General features: G+C 40.2%; 1 protein-coding gene across 13 annotated transcripts in view; it reads right to left on the minus strand.

The window, feature by feature from the left end:
• CTNNA2 (catenin alpha 2) overlaps nucleotides 1-25,686 on the minus strand; it is a 1,387,623-nt gene that overhangs the window by 710,762 nt on the left and 651,175 nt on the right. The window contains exon 8 of one of the 13 annotated variants that reach the window (XM_069977197.1): nucleotides 18,411-19,512. The exons of the other annotated variants lie outside the window; for them this stretch is intronic. Coding sequence (XP_069833298.1) covers nucleotides 19,438-19,512 — 75 coding nt within the window. The 3' untranslated portion in view covers nucleotides 18,411-19,437. Of the gene's footprint in view, nucleotides 1-18,410; nucleotides 19,513-25,686 lie in introns of those variants that run through there. 13 annotated transcript variants of the gene reach the window in all.

Genomic DNA, 25,686 nt, shown 5'->3' on the forward strand with positions numbered 1-25,686 from the left:
TAATTAATCCCCCCCCCAACTAAGCTAAAGAAAAATTATCGCCCCCCTCACAATGGTTCATGGCTTTTTTTTCTCGAATCCATCCGCCATGTTTACCACTAAGATATGATCCCCAATAGAGATGCTCGATCCCTGATTCCCCAGCAAAGTGCCTCAGCCACTAATTCCTTATGGAGTTTGCAAGACTGATACACTACATCTGTCACTCATCTGTGATGTTGGCAGTTGCATGGGTTTTGCGGTGGTTAGGCTCCATTTTGGGTTGTGGATGATGGAAAACAGTGGGAAACTACAAGATAACGTGGGAGAGAGGAGAAGACCTCACCTTTAGTGAAGGGGGGGGGGATAAATGCTCATTTAGAAGAACTAACATTGATGGAGTCTTAGGGTCCTATTACACAGGGCAATTTTTAACGATTAACGACTACAGAGAAACAATCACAAATGAGATTGTTTATCATTAACCTTAAATTGCTCACCATATTACACAGAACGATAGTCAGTTACAGTCGTTACTACGATTGTTATTGCGATCGTTACTATGATCATTTACTCTTCTGATCCCAGCAAAACAATGGGCAATGTGCATTTACACTGAACGATTAGTGGAAAAATGCGGAACTTGAGCGAAAGAATGTAAAATTACAGCGAACGATTAACAATAATTTTAGGTTCAAATCTAAATCAAAGATCAACGACAGATGATCGATTTTTCGGTCGTTGCTTGCAATTACACAGAACAGTTATCATTTAAATTCGAACGATATAGTGATTTTTCGCACAATAATCGTCCCGTGTAGAAGGGCCCTTACATGCAATGCCCCAAGGAAAAAAGTATGCAAATTAGCTCTCTATAGGAAGCTACTCTGTAAAAAAAATCTGACAAATAAGAGTCCTTTAATATGACTAGGAATACTAGAAGTCGGAGGTTTTTTTTCTAAAGGAAGAGACACCTAGATTCTCTTTCCCTTGTCACTGGATGACGGGGTACTGGTGGTCTTGAAGAGATGTATGTGACACATTTGTGAGTTACTGGCCCTCAGGTCCTCATTGAGGAGATCCAGCTATGTACAGTATAGTTGCTTGAAATAGTAATTTTGCAAGGGTATGGGCACTATGGATAAGGTGATTATAGAATATATTGTTTAAAATAATATACATTATGTATAATTAAATATATTTTTTTTAATATTGTTAAACCGTTAACCTTTATGACCTTATGAATAGACTCTACATACTGTGTACCCTGCTCTACATTAAAAGCAATGTTAATCTAAGGGTTACCTTGGATTTCTAGAACTAAACTCTGTAACACAATAAAAATATGTTTCCTCTTATATCCAAGGGTTAAACGAAAATATTAAAGCAAGGTAAACAGTCTTCTCGTGAAAGATATCAGTGGGTTTGATTTCTCTTTTTATATAGCTGTGATGAAAGCTTCATTGTCAATGTGTTGAGATTCACCCATGTCTTACATCGTCTATGTATCTCACTGTTGTAAAGGAATTTAAAAAATGACATCTTGTGACAGCCGCGCTTCTGAACCTCCGACTTTGTGAAGATTCAATTATCTTCCACGTTCCTTCCTCTATTCAGCGCTATGAGCATTGTAAAACAGCCAGCATATGGAATGTGAATGAATCAGAAGAGATGTAGAAATGCATCACAGGACAGCACACGCATCATCTTCATGACTACAAGGTCAGCGCCTAGTGTCATCCCGACTTCCTGGGAATTTATAATTATTTATCATTTTATCGGGGAAGAATGTGGATTGATTTCTAAAACAGTCACTCTATGTATAGAACAATAGCCCACATACAATTATACCAACAATAGCCCACATATAGTTATTCTATCAATGGAAAGTAATAACCAAAATAACACATATAGTTGTCCGCTCAATGACCTATGTATAATTATACCCCAAAGACCCATGTATTTGTTACCCCTAATATCCCATGTTCTGCATAGTTATTCTTTCAATGACACATGTTTAGTTAATCCCCCAATAACACATGTATATCACCTTCCTATCATAGTCAGCAGTTAATTTTTCAGCAAATTGATCTACTAAGACTTGGGATTGGACCAGATAGGCTAGCCTTTACTTACTACAGACATCAATGAGCCTTTTGTCCCCAAGACCCTGTCCCCACAAACCAGTTATCCTTTATTATGTGTGTTTTGGTGCGTACCCAATACGTAGGGTAACCACCCAATACGTAGGGGACCCAACAAAACCCCCCATTTCGGAGACGCTCTGACCCAGTTGTCATACTTTATTATCACTTTATAATTTGACCCTTGTCAAAGTTGCTTAGACTCTACCACAGTTTTAAGACTGTTCACTCACTGGGTGCTAGATAACCCATGTCAGTCACTTCAGTTGTCAGTCTTTAAAGGGAATGTGCCACCTAAATTTTATTTTACCGATTAGAGTCTGATATTAAATCATATTCTTTTATTCTAATCTGTTTGTATTTCTGACTTTAATTTGTAAATTGTTATGGGGACTGCCATATTGCCTGTTCTTAACAGAATTTAGTGACATGCTTTATAGCAAGACTCATGGACATAGACCACAATAGACAGAGTCTGTTCTCTTGAGATGAATGTGAAATATCATTGAGTATGCTCTATGATCTTTGAAAAGGTCATTCCACAGGGAGCTGCTTTGGTCTCCTCTTGTGTCACATGATGCTGCAATGCTTTACAGATCACTTTACAGGAGCCTCCTCCTATCACCACAAACAAAACTGTAAGTCTCAACTTAGTTTTAGCGCCAGTGGTGAGAATGAAAAAAATATATCATTATTATTTTATAATATAGATATAAAAATTAAAAATGAGAAAAAATGTCACCAACATTTCTTAAAAAATATATTTAACATAAAAACATTTTTTTTTTAAATTAATAAGTCATTTTCTAATGACACATTCCTTTTAATGTTATGGATGATTATTTAACCAATATACAATACAAAACATTCTCTGTACTCAACCAGTACCGAGCAGTTTGAGAACCGAGCAGTTTTTTCCCCCCATAAGGAGCAATGCAAATGTGTATAATTGGTTCCAACATTACCAATAGATAGAATTTACCTTGAAATTACTGGTTGAGAACCAATGTGCCAATGTATTAAATTGTTATTATAATTAAAAATGTATTGTCATTCAAATAACTAATATAAATAATAAAACAATAATATGTATAATTTATATAAAGATATGAATATAGATATACATATAAATATATAGCTATATATATATAAAAAGATATTAGCTACAAATTAATTGGACCGTTTTATATTCTGGTGAAAAGGTTGAGCCTGTGGCTGCAATTTGTGCTATGTCTGATTTTCATTGTAATTTGAGGGCCGAGGACCCATTAGGTAGCATCAGCCGATTCCTCTGAATGTCTCCTCTGAAGCTGCACAGCTTTTCAAAATGCTAAGGCTTTAAATATTGATCTTGTTCCTGTGAAATCTTGGCCTTGTTATAATTCTGCCCTGAGGCAGCCTGCAATTCAAAACACATCAGATGATCCTGCTAGAATTTAATAGTGAAGCATCAACCCCAAGAAAAGAAAAAAAAAAATACAGACGTAAAGGAAAAAAAAATATCGGTACCCTGTGTGACATCCATGCACAGGTTTGTCGAGACACTTCTTTTTATTTTATTTTAAATGCTTGTATACTACTAAATAACAATACCATGGAAAAAAAGAAATCCAAGAATCAAAAAAACTCGGTAACTTAGAAATAATAACTTAGAAATGAACAAAAAGGATAAAAATATTAGACCACACAGGTTCCATAGCCAGATTAAAAATGTATATTACAATAGATTTAGGCTGGGCTCTTACTTCCATTGGGGCTCCAATCAGAGTATCAACTGCAGAGTCCTTTAGCGCCACAAAAAAAAAAAATAGACAGTCCAGACAGGAATGGACAACGAAGTATCCAGATAGATTCTAACAGATTCTTCCCTGATGAAGGCGATAGGCATCGCTGAAACACGTTGGTTAGTCTTCTGACTTTGCTGAGATTCCATAGTGCGAGAAGTTACATTACAAAACACATGAGAGAATACTGATATAGGTGGAGGCGTCGCTGCCGGCTGGGACACACTTCCAGAAAGTACTCCTTTGGTAACACCTCCAATAACCACACACGTTGTTATTGTCCCTATGATTGGAGAAGCTATTACGTTAGAAAGTTTTTCTATAGGATAGGCTATCAATAGTTGATCAGCAGGGTATGGACTCCCTGCACCCCCACCATTGGTGCCCACACTACATGCAGAAAAGACCTGGAAGCAGTTAGCTATGTTGCGGTGGCATCAGGGTACTACGGCCTTAACCAATGAGGCTGCAGTAATGCGGCACAACCACTACACCAACTACCTTCAGTCCTGTCCTTAGTGTGGTGCAAGGGACAAAAAGTTGATTGGGATGGGTTCTGGGGGCCGGCACCCTGCCAATCCTGTGCATAGGCTATCAATAGTTTTTCTCTGAAAACCTCTTTAAATGTGTTAAATTCCTTCTAGCACTGACACTTATATAGTAAAGTATGTCTTTTTTCCCCCAGTTCTTCTGTAAGTCAGCAGATGGCAACGTCCCACAAAACGAAAGACTTTAAAGACATTTGAGTACTTTTTTTTATTTTATTTAAATTTATACCATGATCAATGTTGATCTTGGGAAGTTAAATATCTGACATCAACGGGATCGCTGATGCCAGTCATAAGCAGAGGGTGTGTTGCTAGAGATGGCAGTCAACACCCACTGTGTATGGAATCCATAGTCCCCTTCCTCTGACTTTCATGTTACTTTAATTGGGGCAGTTGAAAAGGGGTTAAATTACCTATCTAAATGTTATTAGCTTGGCAAGCTCTTACAAAACAACATTCCTTCCTTCCAGCAAGCCGGAGATTGTAATACACTTCTACGTACAGTCTGTAGTGTTATTATCACTGTTGCTATTTTTGAAGAAGATTGTTAAGACTTTGCTTGTCTGAGGCCATGATATTTTCCCCCCTAAGCAGCCAGCATGAAAAAAATGACTGGAGTCATAAAAATGAAATATATTAGCTGAGACAAAGGATTACTTTGTGTCTACAAGATTGAGGTATAATTATGGAAATAGGATTAGAGATATGCGACTTTCAGTCAACACCAAGCAATAAAAAAATTCAGCTTTTTAAGCTACAGTTCAGCCTGTGGGATAAGCCTGCCGCACTACAGAGACCTACTAAGTATTGGATTTGCAAACCAGTAGGAATACCTGGATTTTATTGCAAAAATTATTATGGTTGTTATTTATAAAGTAGCAGAACAATCCATGGAAATCCATGAAATCATATTATGGATATAAGGAAAATATATAGCGGTGGGTTTGCAGATGTGTCGGCTGGAAGTAATAGTAAGGGGTACTATGTTGCTGTGTTCAGGAGATGACCACGTTTATGTATGGATGACGTCGATCCCTTCAGGTTTTAATCTTAAAATATTTTATTTTAGAGTGTGGTAAACATTATAAATTTTGGAAACATAGAAAACATAGTATACATTCCGGACGGAATCCCTAGCAGCGCCACAAGAAACTGGCATGTTAGTTTTCTGCGGCCGCTATTCATTGAATAACGGCCGCAGAAAACCCTGTCAGTTCACACATTGGAGCGTGCAGTTCCAGCCGCACGCTCCATTGTGTGCAGCGGTGAATTCAGATGCGGGCACACATGGATGCGCCCACATCCGGATTCAGCAGAAGTAAAGGTCATTGGGCCGGTAATGCAGTACCGGCCAGGATGACCTTCTCTGACACCGGTCGTTGTCTTACAAAGTGTGAACATAGCCTTAGTAAGTGTACTCACTATATATACTGACAGCAGCTTCCTGTCTACCTCATAGAGCTAAAATCAGACTCCCCTCCTCCAGGCTGTGCTGTCCTGCTCTGTGGTGAGTCTGTCCTTAAGATGGTCGACATGGAGAAACATGTGACCATGTACCGCCCCCCATAGTCCACCACTGATATTGTGTATGCATACGGAGGATGCTGGGGGTGGGGCATGGTCACATGCTTCTTCATGTCAGCCATCTTATGGACAGAATCACTACAAAGCAGGGCATCAACTCCTGGAGGAGGGGAGTCTGATTTTAGCCCTATGAGGTACACATTTTGTCTTTGGCATGAGGTACTCATTTTATTTTTGGCATATAGAGGACTTCCCAAAAGCTCTACATGAAATGATGTTTAACGTTAATATCATCACCTAGGTACAACGGTTGATGTGCAATGAGCAGTTGCTTGCTTGTCCGCAGATCGCTGGCCCTTTAACATGCATCAATTCCTGGAAAAAAGTGTTCCTAGGATAATACAGCTCATACACTTTAAGAGACTATGGTGTTACAGTAGTAACACCACATCCATATCCTATCTTAAATCCCTTCTCGTAAAGCCCTGTAACTGAATAATCCTGAAAATCCCCCTTTAGAATCTATGCTGACTGACACTCTCTAATATCATCCCCGTACGCCTGAGTCCATAATACCATTATTATTGACATGTGTGATGTCATTCCCTTAATATGTGTCATCAATGGGAGATGCCATTCATGATATGGTCGACCAGTTGGTTTCTTTTATTACTTTCTGTTAATCTCAGGATAGAGTAAGACACTCATTTTCCACATCACTGACCCTACAGCAAATGTATTTATCAACCCCCGATTCATTCCCCCTCCCCACCTCTCTGTTAGATAGTTTGCCACCTTTTTGATTGAATGTACACTATGGATTAAATGGGGCCTGAATTATCAACACTAAGAGATAAAAGCTTGGAAAGAAACAGTGGCGGACCTCAATTATTTCCACCATGCCATCTTATAATGTAAGGCATCCCACATTACATCCCACCTTCCTGCTAATAGAGGCACTGCCATATTATTATCTCAAGCTGGTTAAATTAAAATATTACAAAATTTCACCTTCTGACAAAAACTCAGGTTAATCATAAAACAACTAAAATGATAGCGTAAAATAAATAAATTAATTAATAATCATAATGATAATTATATATATATATATATATATATATATATATATATAATTTTTTGAATTGTACACATGTAGAGTTTAGATTTTTTTTTCTTTTTATACTTCTTTATTTACAAAAAAAAGAGTGAAATAATTAATCAGTTTATTTTCAGTTAATGGATGGAGGTCCTCCATATCTACTATGTGTGCAATACCTCATTTCACCTAAGGGGGTGCTGTGGGAAAACTGAAAACTTACAGATGCCAGCTGATTACTGAGAGTCTCAGCAGCTGATATAATGGCTGGGTTCACACTACGTATATTTCAGTCAGTATTGTGGTCCTCATATTGCAACCAAAACCAGGGGTGGATTAAAAACACAGAAAGGCTCTGTTCACACAATGTTGAAATTGAGTGGATGGCCGCCATTTAATGGCAAATATTTGCTGTTATTTTAAAACAACGGCTGTTATATTGAAATAATGGCCGTTATTTACTGTTATATGGCGGCCATCCACTCAATTTCACTATTGTGTGGACAGAGCCTTTCTTTGTTTTTAATCCACTCCTGGTTTTGGTTGCAATATGAGGACCACAATACTGACTGAAATATACGTAGTGTGAACCCAGCCTCCATGTGAATAAGCATTTAGGCCGTGCAATTGTCCGGTTCTTACTACAAATCTGCTCATATTACCTCATAATATAGTAGCATACAGTCCACCATATGGTGGTACGCTAAGCCCGATCTACATCTCTGTTGTACATTTGCATAGGACCTTACGGTGGATAACTATGTAGATTTATAAGTATTTATGTTAAATATTGAAGTAACACTCTCCCAGATGGTAGTACAGAAACAGTTCTAGCAAAAAAAAAAAAGAAAATAAATATATATATATATATATATATATATATATATATACACAATTAATTATTACTGAAAACCTACTTACGAAATATTTAAAGAATTAGATAAATAACATTGCGCATTTGCAACTCGAGCATGCTTGAGTCTGATTGTTCTGTACTGCATCACTCCCGGACTCCCTAGGGCTGTATCTCATTCCCACCGCAAATACCTAATACATTTTGGCGTTCTAGTTTTTGTATATTTCGGCCCATGAAGGGATGTTTAAACAAAATATACAAAAATTTGAACAAAAAAATATAATAGGTTTTTGCAAGACACAATGGAAATCCGGCGGCATGCCAGCAATTGCCAATCAGTGCTCAACTGGTTAAATGATTGAATCTCCCATTGATTTCAATGAGGTTTGTTGAGTTGAGCATGAGTTGAGGACTGGACCAACATGGACGCCTCATGGTATCACCCACTGGATTGGGCCTTTTTGGTAAGCAATAAAGAGTACCTGCTGTGCTAAAAAAAAAAACTTTTGACATGTCTTAGGGACAGGTCAAAACTTCTGATCGGTCAGGGTCTGGGTTTTCAGCAGAACGAACAGGGAGAGATATGCTTTACAGCACAACCCTATCTGCGCTATCCATGTGATGATTTGAGATGACCCTAAAGACTTACAATGTCTCGCTCATGTGACGCAGAGCAGAGAGAGAATGATACTAATTGTCAACTCTTCCAAACTCGTTCTCCCGATCAAAATGTTTGATATGTTGCTATGACAAAAAAGTTTTTTTTTTCTTTTTTAAATGACAGTGCCCAGATAGATAAAATTTCATATTAAGAAAGGGTTTTCCACTTAGTTCTACACCATAGATGTACATGACAAGGTCTACAGAAAGTTTTGTGTTCTGTCAAATCCTTACATGTTCCAGTCAGCTCTAGAAATGGAAAAACAAGCTCCCGCCACCAGTGCAAGCTCAGGAAGATATAATTTTGAAGCCTTTACAATAGACATAACATTAGACAAAAGTACTTCTATCCTGGTAACCAAGGAACTACAGAGCAAAGTGATACAAATGCCAAATCATCCTGACTTCATAAGAAAGCCCGAGTGACACTCTCTGTGTAATCAATCAGCATTTCATACGCTCCATGTGGGTGGTGGGGAAAGGATACTGTTTTCAAAATTTCTTTCGGCATTCACAGTGACATAATTTGGGATGGTTGCCAGACTCAAAAAAAAAAGAGAACAAAGAAATTAAAACTTGAAATATTTCACACCATTTCTAGACCTCAAGGCCCCCCTCCTCCCTCCCTCTAGACCCTACTGATCTCCTCTGCTCCGTGTCGCCCCAAGCACCAACATCTCCCTCCAGGATTTTACCTGGCACATCACCCTCTATAATCTCTTACAGATCCTCCAGCAGGTGCACTGATGACGTCATTGTGCCTGCTGGGGGATCCCTCCAGCGGCTGACAAACTAGAGAGGAGAGAAGAGAGACAAAAAAAGGGAAGACCAGCTCCATGCCAGTATTAGGTGAGTATCATTTTGTGTGTGTGTGTGTGTGTGTGTGTTGGGGAAATGCAGGGGGACATTATTACTATATGGAGGGCATTACAGGGGCATTATTAGTATATGGAGGAAACAGCAGGGGACATTATTACTATATAGGGGCACAGCAGGGGACATTATTCCTATATGGAGAACACAGCAGGGGCATTATTACTATATGGAGGCATAGTAGGGACATTATTACTATATGGAGAACACAGCAGGGGCATTATTACTATATGGAGGGCACAACAGGGGGCATTATTTCTATATGGAGGCACAGCATGGGGCATTATTACTATATGGAGGGCACAACAGGGGGCATTATTTCCATATGGAGGAACAGCAGGGGGCATTATTACTACATGGAGGACATAGCAGGGGTCAGTATTACTATATGGAGGGCACAGCAGGGGACAATATTACTATATGGATGGCACAGCAGGTGGCATTATTATTATGGGGGCACGGCAGGGGGCAGTATTACTATATAAAGGGACACAGCAGGAGGCATTATCACTATATGGAGGGAACAACAGGAGACATTATTATTATATGGAGGGCACAACAGGGGCATTATTACTATATGGAAGGTATAGCAAGGGCATTATTACTATATGGGGGCACAGTAGAAAACATTATTATATTGGGGCACAGCAGTTGATCCTACATACAGGGGGCAACCCACATACTTACTGACTTTAGTGCACCAAACCGCAGAATTACTGCAGCCTAAGATGTTTATCTGGTAGGTTCTAAAGAGATGAATTGTGGCTGCAAGAAATCATCATGGTGGTCTGGGCAACATGGAGAGAAAAAGTGACGCCTCAAATAAAAAAAGATGTCACCTGTGAGTCACTGAATGATGTTTTTATATTCAGTAGAACATTATTTGGGTTTGCAACCCCTCTCTATGCCTTAATACAAACACTGCTTCTGCCTAGTAACATAAATGTATAAGCCTATAAGGGGGAGGGGAGGTTTGTACTTTTATAAAAATTTGCCCTGTTGAAAAAATGACCTAGAAACTGCCCTGGTCACACAACACATCAAATTGAAAGTTTTCTGTACTGTATGGCTTCCCTTATTTGGCAATCAATGGTCGAGAATTTCTGAAAATCTTCCACCTTCAGAATAATCAGAACTGAATATGTATGTTCCTGCAATGCTCTAAATTTCAGTAGCAGCAGAATTCTGGTGCTAATTAAAATCAATAAGGGGAACAAAAACATTCAAAAACTTTTTGGTCAAACTTTTAAATCAGTTGTCCAGGCTTAGAAAAACATGAACATTTTCTTTCTGTCCTCGGGTTAAGGTGGGGTTTTGTAGCACAGTACAAGTTAACAGAGCTGAATTGTAATACCACACAGAACCAGGGAGAGTGCTGTTTTTGCAAGAAAGTAGCTGCATTTTTTTCTAGTCTTAGTTAATCCCTTTAAGTAAATATTTGTGTATTTGACCTTTGTTCTGGCTTAACCTTTCTCCTAATGTGAAAAAATGACATTCCATCACGTTGTTGATAAAAAAGAACACATGGCTGTGAAGTCATAATCTTCTTGTCAAACCACCAGTTTACACCATTTTTTTAGCTTAAAGGGTTACTCTGAGCAGTTATACCTTTTCATATATTGCTATGCTTTCATAGAAAATAATAAAACATCCTAATGTCACCTACAAAGTTCCCCCAGGGGTCCTCCTGTCAGGGGTCCTACTGTTATGCTCTGGCCAATACTTCCGAGACTCACTCAACTTGGCAGTAACTAGACTCCTGAGGGAGTGTGGTAGGTGTCATAGGATGTTTATTATTTTCTATGCAATCCTAGCAATATATGAAAAAATCTATTGCCGGAGTACCCCTATTAGAGCAAGGAACCTAAATTCATAGCATATACACAAACCAGCTTTACTCAAAGACAAAGTCAATAGGGTTTATGTACTCCGGGCATTCCTTTCCATTCCTTTTGGCTTAGAATTTCCTGAGATAATGGCCTGAAATGACCAGATTTTGAAAATAATTAAATAACATGAGATTTTGCTTTATTCATCAGGCATTATAGATGCTATGTGTGTCACCCAATGGTTGTGATGTGAATCACATCTGTTAAGGGGTTTGGCTAACCCATCATGTCGTGATAGCGTCTTGACATTCTATCATGACAAAATGAAACTTATGGAAAGGTAAGGATGGACACTTCTGTAGAATAAAGGTAGCCATCACTGATCCCATCTATTGGTAGTTAAGAACTCATGCTGAAAGCCCCTCTCAAAGAAACTGGAGATAGTAATGTCCTTGGTCACTTTCCTTCTGGCTGGATCCTAGCAATGGTGTGAGGAATGGGCCTAAAGGTCATGGAAAGGTGCAGAGCGGGAAACAAACACCAGGTCCAGGTGACAAAACCTGGTCTATTTGGCTCCTTGCTATGAGGCCTCCTCTCTTGGAGGTACACCACTAGTTAATAGGTCTGATTTCAAAGAATTTTCCAGTCTAATATGGACTTTATAATGAACAGTAATGTTCCCATAAAACGACCCAGTAATTAACAATGTGGCTGCATTTTTTTCTTTATGAAGATTTAGTTCATCTGAGCATTTATTAAAGCACAGAATCCCATTGACAAATGATATGCAGAAGACATACATTTGTTAAGGGTCATTACATGTCAGTAATAACTATAATGGCAGAAAGCAATCCAAGTGCTGGCAGTATAAGAGGAAAGAAAAAGCACGTAGAACAGCTGCGAATGACTCATTCCAGGGATGCAGATACAGAAAGCGATAAAGGAAACTTACAAAAGGTGTTTAGAAGAAAAATTTCTTTTATCCATCTCATCGGGAGTACAGGGTAGATTCTGTTCTAAGTAATGAGGGCTCGAAGGCCACAGGAAAGGCTCTATTATTTCAGCCAGTAAATTACTGTATATACCTCTATATAAAACCCTTACAAGCGTATATGCAACTGCTCTAGGGTTCATGGCAAAGAAAGTCTAAGGCTATGTTCACACACCGTCCAAATTATGGATGTTTTTATTGGATGTCTGCCATTTAATAGCAAATAACTATAAAATAATTATTATTTGCCATTGAATGACAACTGTCTAATAAAAACGCCCATCATTTGGATGAGATGGGAGCATAGCCTTTAAGTCAAGTTGACCCAATGGGTTCTGAGTTCCTCATTATATGGGGGAAGAAAAGTCCAGAGGGTCATGTTATTCATCTTCAAGGTACAGTATGGTAAGGAGTTGAGGAGTAGCGAAGAAACCAATTTCTGGGCTTTTTTGGGGGGGTTATGCAGTATATGGTGTTATTACAAAGCATAAGAAAGTGGTCCCGTGTTTTTACCTTTTCCATTGGGTTATGTGCATAGCTTTTCTGAAACACACGAATCTGCCGACAATTGAGAGTGTTTTCAATGTTAAACCCAAAATACTCTCAAAAGCTCAAAATTTAGGTGTGATTTCAGTTAAATACAGTACCCTACCCAAGGGCATGACAAAAAAGGTGATATCAATAGGTAGCTTTGAAGGGTAAAAAGACATTTTAACCCAGTTATTTAAAGGGGTATTTATCTCCAAAAGTTATCCCCTATCCACAGGATAGGGCATATGGGGCTAATCAATAAAGCTCTGACCACTGGGACCCCCACTGATGATGATAATGGAGGAATATTGTCCCTATAAATAAATGGAGGGCAACACTGCCCTAATGGATGGAGAACACCCCTTTAACGACTATATACTGCAGGCACTTTTACTCTACATGATGCACAGAGTAAGCAATACAGTTCCTCGGTTTTTAATCCTAATAGCCTGGATGCCCCCACACTTGATCTCAACCTGCAGCTGCTTGGATCTGCCCGATCAACAGAATCCACATCCCCACCTTCATCCTTCATACAGTGTCTTGGATAAGAAGTACTTTAACTAGTTTTAAATGAACTTGTCGAACCTTTCGGATTTGACAACGTTCTCCAAACCCAAACATATAGCATTTTACTCCCAGCAGCTGAAGAAGTTCAATGCCGCCCTAGGAAGTCTTGGTAAACGTGGCTACAGCCATAGGTATTAGGGATGGTCCAAACCTGCCGCCTGGAAAACTGGGATACAGCCTATGGCTATGGCTGTATCCCAGTTTTCCAGGCGTTCCTCCCGCTGGATCCGCCCGCTGCACGGAGCGGGCAGACAGCGGTAATCATTGCGGATGGTTTGGGTTCGTACAAACCCTGTCCGAACTCGGTTCGGACCATCCCTAATAGGTATGCAACTTCTCCAGTTGCTGAGAGTCAACGGCCAGGCTTCAGAGATTGCTGCAAATTGTTGACTGTTTCGCCCAACACTAACATTAACAAAAAACAAACAAAAAAAAAACAATATATATTATTTTTCTTCCTAGGGAACCATGTCACTAAAAGTGACAGCTGTTCCAGGTGGGGACCTCCCCAGCCAGGTCTTAAGGATTCCAGGAAACCATAGATGGGAATCCCAACTCTAGAGGGAGCGGTATTCAGGTCAATACCTCCATATAAGCCATGGTGTTCTCCACCACTATAATGTATACACACATTATGCATTTTGTAAGATTCTTATAACATTCTACATCATCACATAATAATTTCTGCTTAAATCCCATAAGCAGAAGGATTATTCTTCTTCAATAGCCCGTAACATCTATGCCCTCCAAGACTTCATCTTGAATTGAATTAAGGAAGAAGCTAATAAATAAAATGAATATTTGCATACAGATTCCCCAAAATTAACCCGTGCATTTTCTTGCCGTTCATATTTCCCAACTACAATGGTCTCCTTATATTTTAGCTTTTACTAGAAGTCATATTTCTCCCATTGCATCTTTAATAATGCATGGCGGCAGATCACTGTTATAAATAAATGGCCCGTGCTGCGGCTGCTGGCAATGCATTTACTACACAGATGGAGCAAGGGACGTATTTATGGCCGGACCTGCCCTAAGAACTGTAAATGAATACGCCCTACACATTTAAGTAAATTTATGAAGCCAAAATTACAACAACAAAAAAATTACAAAAATGAACAGAATTGCAGTTATAGGGAATGAATGGGTTATGAAGTAGCAGGAAATTACCAGGTGTAATTATTATTATTTTTTCATGTTCTTGCTCACAGAAAGATGAGTCTATAGTACTTCAGTGACCAGATAGAGAAGTTTCTCCAGTGCCAAAGGAGAAGCATTACCAGGGGAAGATGTAGGAGATGCACCAATGCCCTGGTGCCTTATAGGGGCTAAAGTCCTCTCTGCCACATAGAGCATACCTGTATTACACATGGCATATGGTGCGTGAGGGCCCCGTAACAGAATGTGCATTGTTGCCAGGAGCTTCAAACTTTGCCTTGGCAATCTATTGCTTTGAGTACACACATGGGCAGACCACTTCTGTATACATATACAGATGTAGCCAGTGCCAACTCTATAGTTAGAGCACTGTATCTATTGCAAAGCATTCTAAACCATTAAGGTAGAACAGTTTGCTAGGAGTAGGGACATATTTTTTTGAGGTACTGCATAATTTTCATGGTGCCGTATGCTATTAGAACGTATAGTAGAGACAGTAAGCTAGATATGCTTTATTCATCCCTCACTTACTGTTAATTGCTTATATGACAGAGTAAGGTAGTATCCCTTTATACTTCGGTGTAATGCCACAAGGGTCCTGGGCAAAAAGGAAAAGGAATGCCAGATTTCGTCACCCCCCCCCCCCCATGGGGTATGTTGGTTATAAATAAGAAAACATTTCCCCACTGATCAAGGCCAACATCTGAATGTGGTTATTTGCAAGGATTTCCTTAGCAGTCCCCAAATTCCTCCAATAATCCAAAAACATACAGATAGGCAAATAGATTTTCTGTAGAATTGTTCCTATGAGGTACAGTATTTGTCTGACATCCACATATACAAGGTGACAACTTTTAGGCAACACAGGTTAAAATCTAAAAAATATGGAGAAGGTTCATGTGCATATCCATAACACTCTATTCTAAACCTAATAAACCTGTGTGGGAAAATTGCTACTTCTGCTATGGAGCCCATTGCTATGTGTTATATGCTCCTATATGCATCCTGACACGCCACCCTGACCACTGTCTAATATCCTTTCTTGTGGAAGAAGAGATTTTCTTATAATCTCCTACATTATATAATTTTTTTTTTCAGACACATTCAAAAAGTTTTGGTCAATCTCTTGGTGCTCTATATTTTGTCAAAGATTTGTTTTAATTGCTCTTGCTGTCATTTTGTAGACCCTCTTTTCCCCCTATAGTAGGTCTCAGCTGAAGCCTTTGCTGGCCATGGGAACACAACAACTGAGCAGCCTTGGTGCTTGGCAGGCAGTATATTAAATACTTTAACTGCCAACAGTTGGCATTTGTAATATTTCCTTTTCTGCCTGCCAGTAGGCTCATGCCTGTGTTGCCTACTTGTCATGATGTCACGGGAAGAACAAGCTTCATCTGCTGCTTAGTAGAGGACAATAATCTATGAAATGAGAAGGGTGAACCATTTTAGTAGCAGTCATAGGCTAGGTTCACACTTAGTAAAAATTACGTCTGTCTTTCATAATGATAGCCGTCATTGAGCAAATAACGTCCAGCAGGTACATTACTTGAGATTTTTACATCAATAGACCAGAACCAGTGTGCCGGTGTGCTGGTACTTTTTTGAATCATGGGCTGGTTACCGGTCTATTCCTGGTTACCGGCTGCCCACCCGCCCCCAGTGTGCAAAGCCCCCTCCCTCTGTAATACAGCCCCTTTGAGTCTAACGGAGCCGCATTACAGAGGTTAGGGCAGAACGTCACACTGAAGGCAGGTGAGCCCACCTCCAGTGCTTTAGGCCGGGGATTGGTGACCGGGAATAGACCAGCGCCGTGCATGGGAAACAGGCCACAGTTCAAAAAAGGACTGTCTATTGATGTAAAAATCTTGCACAATGACGGTATTATGAAAGACGGTCGTCATTTTTACATAGTGTGAACCTAGCCCTACAGTGTATTTTCCCATCATAGATTTCCTGATGACATAGACTACAGCCCAAGAAACTACCTTTGAATGGCTACTGTCAGGCATATTGCCATTCCTGGGGTCACCCATAGGCTCCTTCTTTCTTCTCTGGCAGGAGGGAACAGTGAACAGTTTTTAATTTACCGAACTTTATGTGCCCAGTCACATCCATGGAAAGCTCTTTAAAGGGGTTATCCAGCGCTACAAAAACATGGCCACTTTTCCCCCTCTCTTGTCTCCAGATTGGGTGGGGTTTGGGATTCAGTTCCATTGAAGTAAATGCAGCTTAATTACAAACCACACCTGAACTGAAGACAAGAGAGGGGGAAAAAGTGGCCATGTTTTTGAAGCGCTGGATAACCCCTTTAAGACTTGCTTAGGGAGACACTGATAAATTGGATGTACAGATTTTAGCAATCTGTATCTATTTGTAGGCACGTTTAGCTATCTTATTTTATAGCGTACATCCGCAGCAATGTTCCTCTATAGATCCGGCATCCAGAAAAACAAGCAGACAAATTTAAACAGAAATATTTTTAGATCCTGCTACATCACAAACTTCTGTGAAAGCAAATAACACGTCTTACATCACGTAGAGAAGATAGAGAAGAAATTAGAAGGTTGACAAGTAAACAGGAAAAGTTATAACTGAAGAACTGGAGGTCTTCTTTATACCGCAATACTAAAAACATTGGGCTTGCTTAACTTAAAAACAAAAGAGACACCTAAGGCTATCTGCACACAGTCAAAAATTTCCTGCACTACGGTTTTCTCAAAGCCATGGTCAGCGCAGCAGGGTACAGTCATCATTCAAATCAATAGGAGCTTTAGAGTGGGATCGCAAAGAAAAAAAAGACACTTCTTCTTCCTCCTGGTATCACACATTACATTAATATAAAGGAGTGTTGGTTTTTAGGTGAAAGAAAGTAGTTTTAACATGGAAAATGCCATAGTTTCTGCATCAAAACCACTTGATTTTTGCCTGGGTGAACAAACCCTTTAGAGAGCAAATATATGATCTCACACTTATAACAGCATTCTATTCACAATGATTTTATACAGCATTTCCCATTTATTTCTGAACCAAATGATATTACTGCCTATGGCCAGGTTTAAACTACGTAAGACACCGGCCGTTCTGTGACCCAGCCGTGTCCCAGAACGTCCGGTGTCAGTGAAGTTTATCCCAGCCAGAAGTGCAGGATGAACTTCATTTCTCTAGAATTGGAATGTGGGCACATTTTGGTTCACCCGCATTGCAATTACTAAGAGCCGACAATGTAAAGTCTGGCCAGAGCCGCACTTTACATTGTCTGAACTGTCAGGGTTGTGTGGGCTGCTAATCAATGAACAGAGGCCACACAAAACTGAAAGGTCAGTTTTTTCGGTGCCGCAAAGAATCCCATTGAGATGATTGTGATCGGCAATTTCATTAAATAACGGACGTGGTTGCAAGACTGCAACTACGTCCGTTGTGTAATGAAATTTTGCGTAGTGTGAGCCTATAATGGTAAGTCAGCTTTAATACATAAATACAGAGTTTTAAAACCCCACCAGAACTGAAAACAAGAGAGGGGCTATCTATGGGGAAAAAAAACGGCCATGTTTTTCTAATCCCTTTAACTATAAAGAATCCTTTTCTATTTTAATGATAGAACAATCTGCTAGTTCTTTTCATTGACATTGTGTGCAAGTCTACATTAATAGGATCCTTCTGTATGTTTATATGGTCATAAATTGTGAGAGTCCACTCAAGATGTGGTCACATGACTATTATTACATATTACCTTTCAAGTGCACAAACAAGAGAAGCATTTAACATACATACAATGCAATGTCAACCACCATTAACTAATAATAAACCGTCTACTGACAATAAATGCCATACAATTGATACAACACTTTCTTTATGTAATCACATTATTGTGAAAAAAAACAATACATCTCAAAAGTAATGCTAAGTGGCAGAGAAAACTGGTAAACATGGAAATAACTAAGATAGTCAACGAGTCTCAAATTAACATATTATGCTTAGAAAAGACAGAAACCCATCAAACTATCATTTTACAGTGGGGATTTAAAGGAAAGCCCTGGAGAAGTGTTTTCCAACTGTACATGTGGCATTTAATTGGCTTAAAATTGAATTTACTAAATTACAAAGTTATTCTCTATCGACAGGATGAAAAATAACCATATGATAACATGGAGTCAAACTGCAGGGATCTTGCGAATAAGGACCCAAGTTTCCCGTTAGATTGTGACTCTCCATTCCATCCTAACATTACACTCAGTTCCTCGTTCTCAAGGGGAAAGCAGAGGGAGATAGAAGATAACTTTATAAGATCACAAAACCACTTTGACGACTCATCTTTGGTAATCATGTGTATATATAACCTGATATTATACAGAGGTGTCCATCCTTATCTTTCCCTTAGATAAGTTAGGGAAAGGAATATTGTATAATAACTTTTCACTGCAATATCCTGACATTTTATCAAGGGAGTTAAAAGGTTTTCATGTAGACGACAATCTCTGTGTCTACTATCATAGACTAACATAGTGTTTACATATAGTGAGAGAAGGTCATGACCTCATGTTGCTGTGAAAAGCTGGTTATCTCCCAAGATGCATTAATGAATATATTCAGTTTGGAAATAAGATGAGAGTGGACACATCTGTACCTTTCAAGAAACATATCGGGGACTGTCTTTTAATATGACCCTTATTCAATATTCTCTCATTCCCTGCTTCATACCAATAGACATGACTTCTATTTTTCTGAAAGGGAAGCAATTTGCCACCCATTTACTCAAGATATACAGTATTCCATCCTCATAAGAAAATTGGGCTCTTAGCAGTATAATAATCTTTGCTGTGTATCAGGCCAATGGCACGGCATATAGTTACACATCACCATTAATATAAAAAAGTAGATATTGGGACTAAACATATTACTCATACAGCAATAAAATGTATGAAATACATGTATACATAGTCAAAAGATAGAAAGGGCATGCGTGACTTACCTGTAATAGGAGGCCAGTTGTACAGGAAGCAGGAATGCAAAAGAGAAAAGTATATATCAATGGTAAATTCAGTATGGATAGCAAATAACATATTTAAAATTTACACAATGACTCCATTAGCAGAATAGTGAGTGCAGCTCTGGAATTTAATACAGGATGTATGTACACAGTGACCCCACCAGCAGAATAGTGAGCGCAGCTCTGGAGTTTATTACAGGATATAATTCAGGATCAGTACAGGATAAGTAATGTAATGTATGTACCCAGTGACCCCACCAGCAGAATAGTGAGTGCAGCTCTGGAATAGTATACAGGATGTAGCCCAGAAACAGTACAGCATCAGTAACGTAATGTATGTAGACAGTGAATCCACCAGCAGAATAGTGAGTGCAGCTCTGGAGTATAATACAGGATGTAGCTCAGAAACAGTACAGGATCAGTAACGTAATGTATGTAGACAGTGACTCCACCAGCAGAATAGTGAGTGCTGCTCTGGAGTATAAAACAGCATGTAAGTTTTATGCTTGAAGGTGTATCCCTTCATTTTATATGTCTGTAATCCTCCCCCTTTTCATGTTCTCTCACTGCTTCCTGGTTGATCAGCTGCTCAACACTACAATTCCCAGAATGCACTGCTTTCCCTGAGCTCTCCATCAAAGCAGCAGCTGAAGAGCGGGGCGGGAGCTGTAAGTGTCACAGACCCGCCTCTGTGACACTGCCAGCCTGGAATAAAGAACGCTTTTACCAAAGATGCCGAATCACACAGCATCACTTTACTGGAAAACCCCTTTAAAAGACCTTGCAGAATCTTATTTTACAGATCGCATTCCCTTCATTCCCATTGCTGTAGATCAGTCCCTATACATACTCCTCGCATCCGCTGATTATTAAGTTTCACAGTGCAGAACAAGAACCTTAATAATCAGCCGGCTGATGGAGTGCGGTACCAGGATCAGAGCAGATTTTTTTGGATTCACCTGCTGAGGAACCCTAATGGAATACGCTATGTCGGCTTACAGGTAGAAATTGGATTAGCAATCCATTTTGTTTCTCAATCTGTAGTGTATGTGACCACGGCCGTATCCCACTGAGGTGAATTACACAGGTCCCTGCACCTAATTGAATAAATCATTCTAAAAACCGAGTTCCCTTAAGAATCTCATGATACAACAGCAAGATGCTCCATGATAAAGAGATTGTTCTTTCCGACCTGCATAACATTAATAACTAGTGTTTAACTCCATAATGACCAGATATGTTGTAGAGATTTTACCCCTGTTGCGGGGTTATAATTTTCAGGCCATAGTACATATAGCTTTTAAATTTTTATTTATTTATTTTACACAGTTTATTTTATTTATTTATTTATTTTTACTATTTTTTTGTATATTTACTGTAAGGGTATGTTCACACTCAGCAAAACATGTGGAGCTCCGCTGCGGAGCACCCTGCCGCGGAAAACCACCTGCCTCAGTGTCTCTATGGGATGGCTTGCGCTCCTCCGCTCCCACCGCTCTCGATAAAGCAACACACAAACGCATGTCAGGTGAGTGGTGTGGTGGCCATTGTACGCGGTATATGGTTAATATGCATTCACTTTATTTGTTATTTCTGTGATTTTTACCTACTTTTAGCAAGGTTACTAAGGTGTCTAATATGCTCAGTGCCCAGTACTTTTGTGTGTAAATTACTTGAGTTCTATATATCTTTCTAGTCCTCGAGGATTTAGGCCATGTTCCCACGTAGTAAGACATCGGCCGTTCCATGACCCGGCCGGGTCACTGAACGGCCATTGTCAGAGAAGATACTGCAGTACCGTCTGGATGATCTTCCCTGCTACTGAATTTGGATGCGGGCTCATCAGTGTGCATCCGCATCCTAATTCTCCGCTGCACACAATGGAGAGTGCGTCCGTGGCCCCACGCTCCATTGTGTGCAGTGACAGGTTCTCTGCGGCCACTATTCAATGTATAGCGGCAGCAGAAAGCTGATATGTCAGTTTTTTAAGGCGCCGCTAGGAATCCCGGGCGGGGTGTATACTTTGTGCATACACTCCAGCCGAGATTCCATAGAGGGCAGCACTATGTAAGTCCCGTAGTAATCACAGCCGTAGCGGCAAATTTTCCGTGATTACTACGGAACTCATGTAGTGTGAACAGAGCCTTACTGTGTAATGTAATTTACTTCCACCTATATCTTGAGGATCTGTATAATGTGTCAGCTCCTTATTATGTGAATTTTATCATTGTTCGTAATTTCTCTATATATTTGGTATATTTCAATAAAGGATAATATATTTTTTATATCTGGTTCTGCATTTGTTCTTGGGTTAATCCCTTTTTGGTTTGGTGTATAGATAGGTGTGCATATGGACTTAAGTATATAGAGCCATATATAGGTGCAAGTATACTCTTTCATCGGTCTCACCACACACACACACACACACACACACATACACACACACACACACACACACACAGACATGTGTTCTTAATGGAAATACAGTAGGAGGGATAAGCCTCTGCCAGACAGCCCTGGCATTGGGTCATGTCTCTAAAAGTCCCCATACACTTTATACTGATGTCTTCCGAATCTACCACTGGTGTTGGGTTTAATTGCCAATATAAAGTGTGTGGGGGCCACCTAAGATCCGACCGACAGATTATGTCAGTGGCGATAGGGGTTGGGCATAGTGGAATTTCACTGCCCGACCCCTTTGTTTTCGGAGAGATGAGCCGCCACCAAAGCTGTCTTGCTGCAAATTACTCCATAAAGAACACAGGAACGTTTGTTTATATTAAATATTAATATGGACAGGCCAATGGTCATTGAAGGTATATAGCCAAGAATAAAGAGAGTTGGGGAGTTAAAATCCAACAAGCCCAACTCTTCTCTCCAGAGGTCCTTTCCTCATACACCTCAGTTAGTCGGTTGATTTTGTTTAAAGGGCTTATACAGTGAAAATCTTTTTCTTCCAAATCAACTGGTTTCAGAAAGTTATATAGATTTCTAATTTACTTCTATTTAAAAATCTCACATCTTCCTATACTTATCAGCTGCTGTACGCCTTGCATAAAGTAGGGTATTCTTTTTAGTCTGACACAGTGCTCTCTGCTGCCATCTCTGTCCATGTCAGAGACGTAGAAAATCCCCATAGAAAACCTCTCCTGCTCTGGACAGTTCCTGACATAGACAGAGGTGGCAGCAGAGAGCACTGTGTCAGACTGCAAAGAAAACACCACTTCCTGCAGGACATACAGCAGCTGATAAGTACTGGAAGACTGGAGATTTTTAAATACAAGTAACTTAGAAATCCATATAACTTCAAAGTTCAAAGAAAAAGATTTTCGCTGGAAAATCCCTTTAAGTTGGCAGAGCAAAATGTCTTTAGTAACAAACCCCATCTTTCTTCTCTCTGTAATATCCAGCAGTCACAGACAACTAGGCACCCAACCTGCTTCAGCTCGAGAATAGACTGTTAAACTGTGCTATACGTTAGCAATGGCCCAAGACCACACATTGTGCATGCACGGCACGTGGTGACTAACAGGTTAACACTTTATCCCCCAATGGAAACCTCACCCAATTAGGACCATTTGCCAAGGGTGTCGTTGCAGAGCGGCCCTTGGTGCAGCCATTGAGCCGCTATTCGTTGTAGCATGGAGACTGTGATTAATCAGCATGCAGGAGAAGACCTTGTTGATGTACGCTACCTTCAATAATTTATTATTTTGACTTCCTCTTTACACATGAGCAGACTTGTCTTAACAGCCGTAAATACAGCCAGCGAGCAGCGAGCAGAAGCAATCCGATGGTGACAGTAATTATGTTGCCGCAATGCAAATTAAAATAGCTAAACATTAAATGAGACGGTGAGCTGAGATAGGCCGAAAGTGGATGTGGTGCTCCATAGATCCCATGTGCCAAGGTAACGTCTTCATCTAGTGACAGGGGAAGGAAAGCCCCTCGAAATCATTACCTCCATGTCAGGAGCCTCATATATAGTGGGTTCTATCCAATAAGACCCATATTGCTGTCACTACATATTGTCCTGCATCCAGCCGGATTTCTAGCTTATTAAATTTCTAGCCAATAATAATCAAGATGCCCTCCATTTTAGAATAGGAAGATCTGTCATCTGCCTATCACTTCAAGAAGAAATTTCAGTTCAAATGTACGTTAAAGGGGTATTCCAGAGAAATTATTTCTTTCTTTCAAATCAATTAGTTTCAAAAAGTTATATAGATTTGTAATTTACTTCTATTTCAAGTCTTCCCATACTTATCAGCTGCTGTATGTCCTGCAGGAAGTGGTGTATTCTTTCCAGTCTGACACACTGCTCTCTGCTGATACCTCTGTCCATGTCAGGAACTGTCCAGATAAGCAAATCCCTATAGAAAACCTCTGCTGCTCTGGACAGTTCCTGACATGGACAGAGGTGTCAGAAGAGAGCACTGTGTCAGACTGGAAAGAATACACCACTTCCCACAGGACATACAGCAGCTGATACGTACTGGAAGGCTGGAGATTTTTAAAAGCAAGTAATTTACAAATCTATATAACTTTCTGAAACCAGTCGATTTGAAAGAAAAAGATTTTCGCTGGACAACCCCTTTAAAGGGAACCAATCACCGGAAAAAAGCATATAGAGCCTTTGAAATGTGCTGTTAGAGCACACAGCACACTTTCCACATGTGTTTCCATAGCCTCCGTGCCTTCCCCGTGTAAGCCGCAAAGTAACTTTATAAAACTGGTGCCCCGTATGCTAATTACCTGAGGTAGTCATCTCGGCGGTGTGCGGCTAGCTAGTAGTCACGGTCCCCTGGGCGTGCTTCTGCTGTAATCACGCCCCTCTGGGCGTGATTTAAATGGCAGAGTAGCTGTGGCGTCACTCGGGAGCGCACCGTGCCTGAGGTTGGCGCGCTTACGTACTGATGCCGGACTGCGCCTGTGCAGAATAGCCTCGAACTCCGGCTCACAGGCTATTCGAGGCTATTCTGCACAGGCGCAGTACAGCCGAAATGGAAGCGGCTGTACTGCGCATGTGCGGCAGCGTCCGGCATCAGAATGTCACAGCTACTTGGCCATTTGAATCACGCCCAGAGGGGCGTGATTACAGCGGAAGAACGCCCAGGGGACCGTGACTACCTGCTAGCCACACACCGCCCAGATGACTACCTCAGGTAATTAGCATACAGGGCGCCAGTTTTATAAAGTTACTTTGCGGCTTACACCGGGAAGGCACGGAGGCTATGGAAACACGTGTGGCAAGTGTGCTGTGTGCTCTAACAGCACATTTCAAAAGCTATATATGCTTTTTTCCGGTGATTGGTTCCCTTTAACTTTATTAAACATGTTTTTATAGCGGGTTCAGCTTCTTTTTTTGACTTCCAGACTCAAAACAGTGACTCAAAAAGACAGAGATATACACTATATATATATATATATATATATATATATATATATATATATATATATATATTTGTATATGTGGCTTTCCAATGCTTGTGAATAGGAATGTGCTAGGCTCGGTGGTCGACTTGTTAGCCAGCTGCCTTTGGACTTCACACTGCTCCATGATGCTCCATTACGGGTGCCTGAAAAAGCTAGATTCAGTTCTGGGAAACTTCTCCCGGTTTCCTAGGACTGCATCAGGCTTTTTCAGGCACCCGGAGCAGAGCATCATGGAGCTGCATAAAGTTCAGCTGGCTAGCAAGTCGACCAACGGGCCTAGCGAGCGCTTTGCTGCTGCTGTAAATTTGCTCACCCCTAGTTGGGATGAACGTTCAGAAATGCAATAAGGTCTGTTGTGCATTGGAGGTGGGCGTGGCACCCCCAGTGCAAGGATATCTCCTCCCCCAGGTGACACATGTTTTCTCTTTTTATTAAGCCCCGCCTTTAGTTCAATCACTGCTATCGGACTAGGAGATTGTGAATAGCAATCAGTGAATTTAGGAGCACATACTCCTCTCTGCTATGCCATGACATAGTGAAGGTGAAAGTGCACTGTATAGGCTTTCACTGTGCTGTGTGGATGAGTTATACAGTATACTACTGTAGCTGGCATATGATGGAAGAAGAGGTTACTGATGCACAGGGTTTGCAGGAGTCTAAGAGCAGCAGCTGCAAAGCAAGCAAAGGGTTATACTAATCATCTGACTCTGTCCTCCCTGC

Source organism: Dendropsophus ebraccatus, chromosome 7 (genome assembly GCF_027789765.1).
Source record: "Dendropsophus ebraccatus isolate aDenEbr1 chromosome 7, aDenEbr1.pat, whole genome shotgun sequence".
NCBI lineage: Eukaryota > Metazoa > Chordata > Amphibia > Anura > Hylidae > Dendropsophus > Dendropsophus ebraccatus.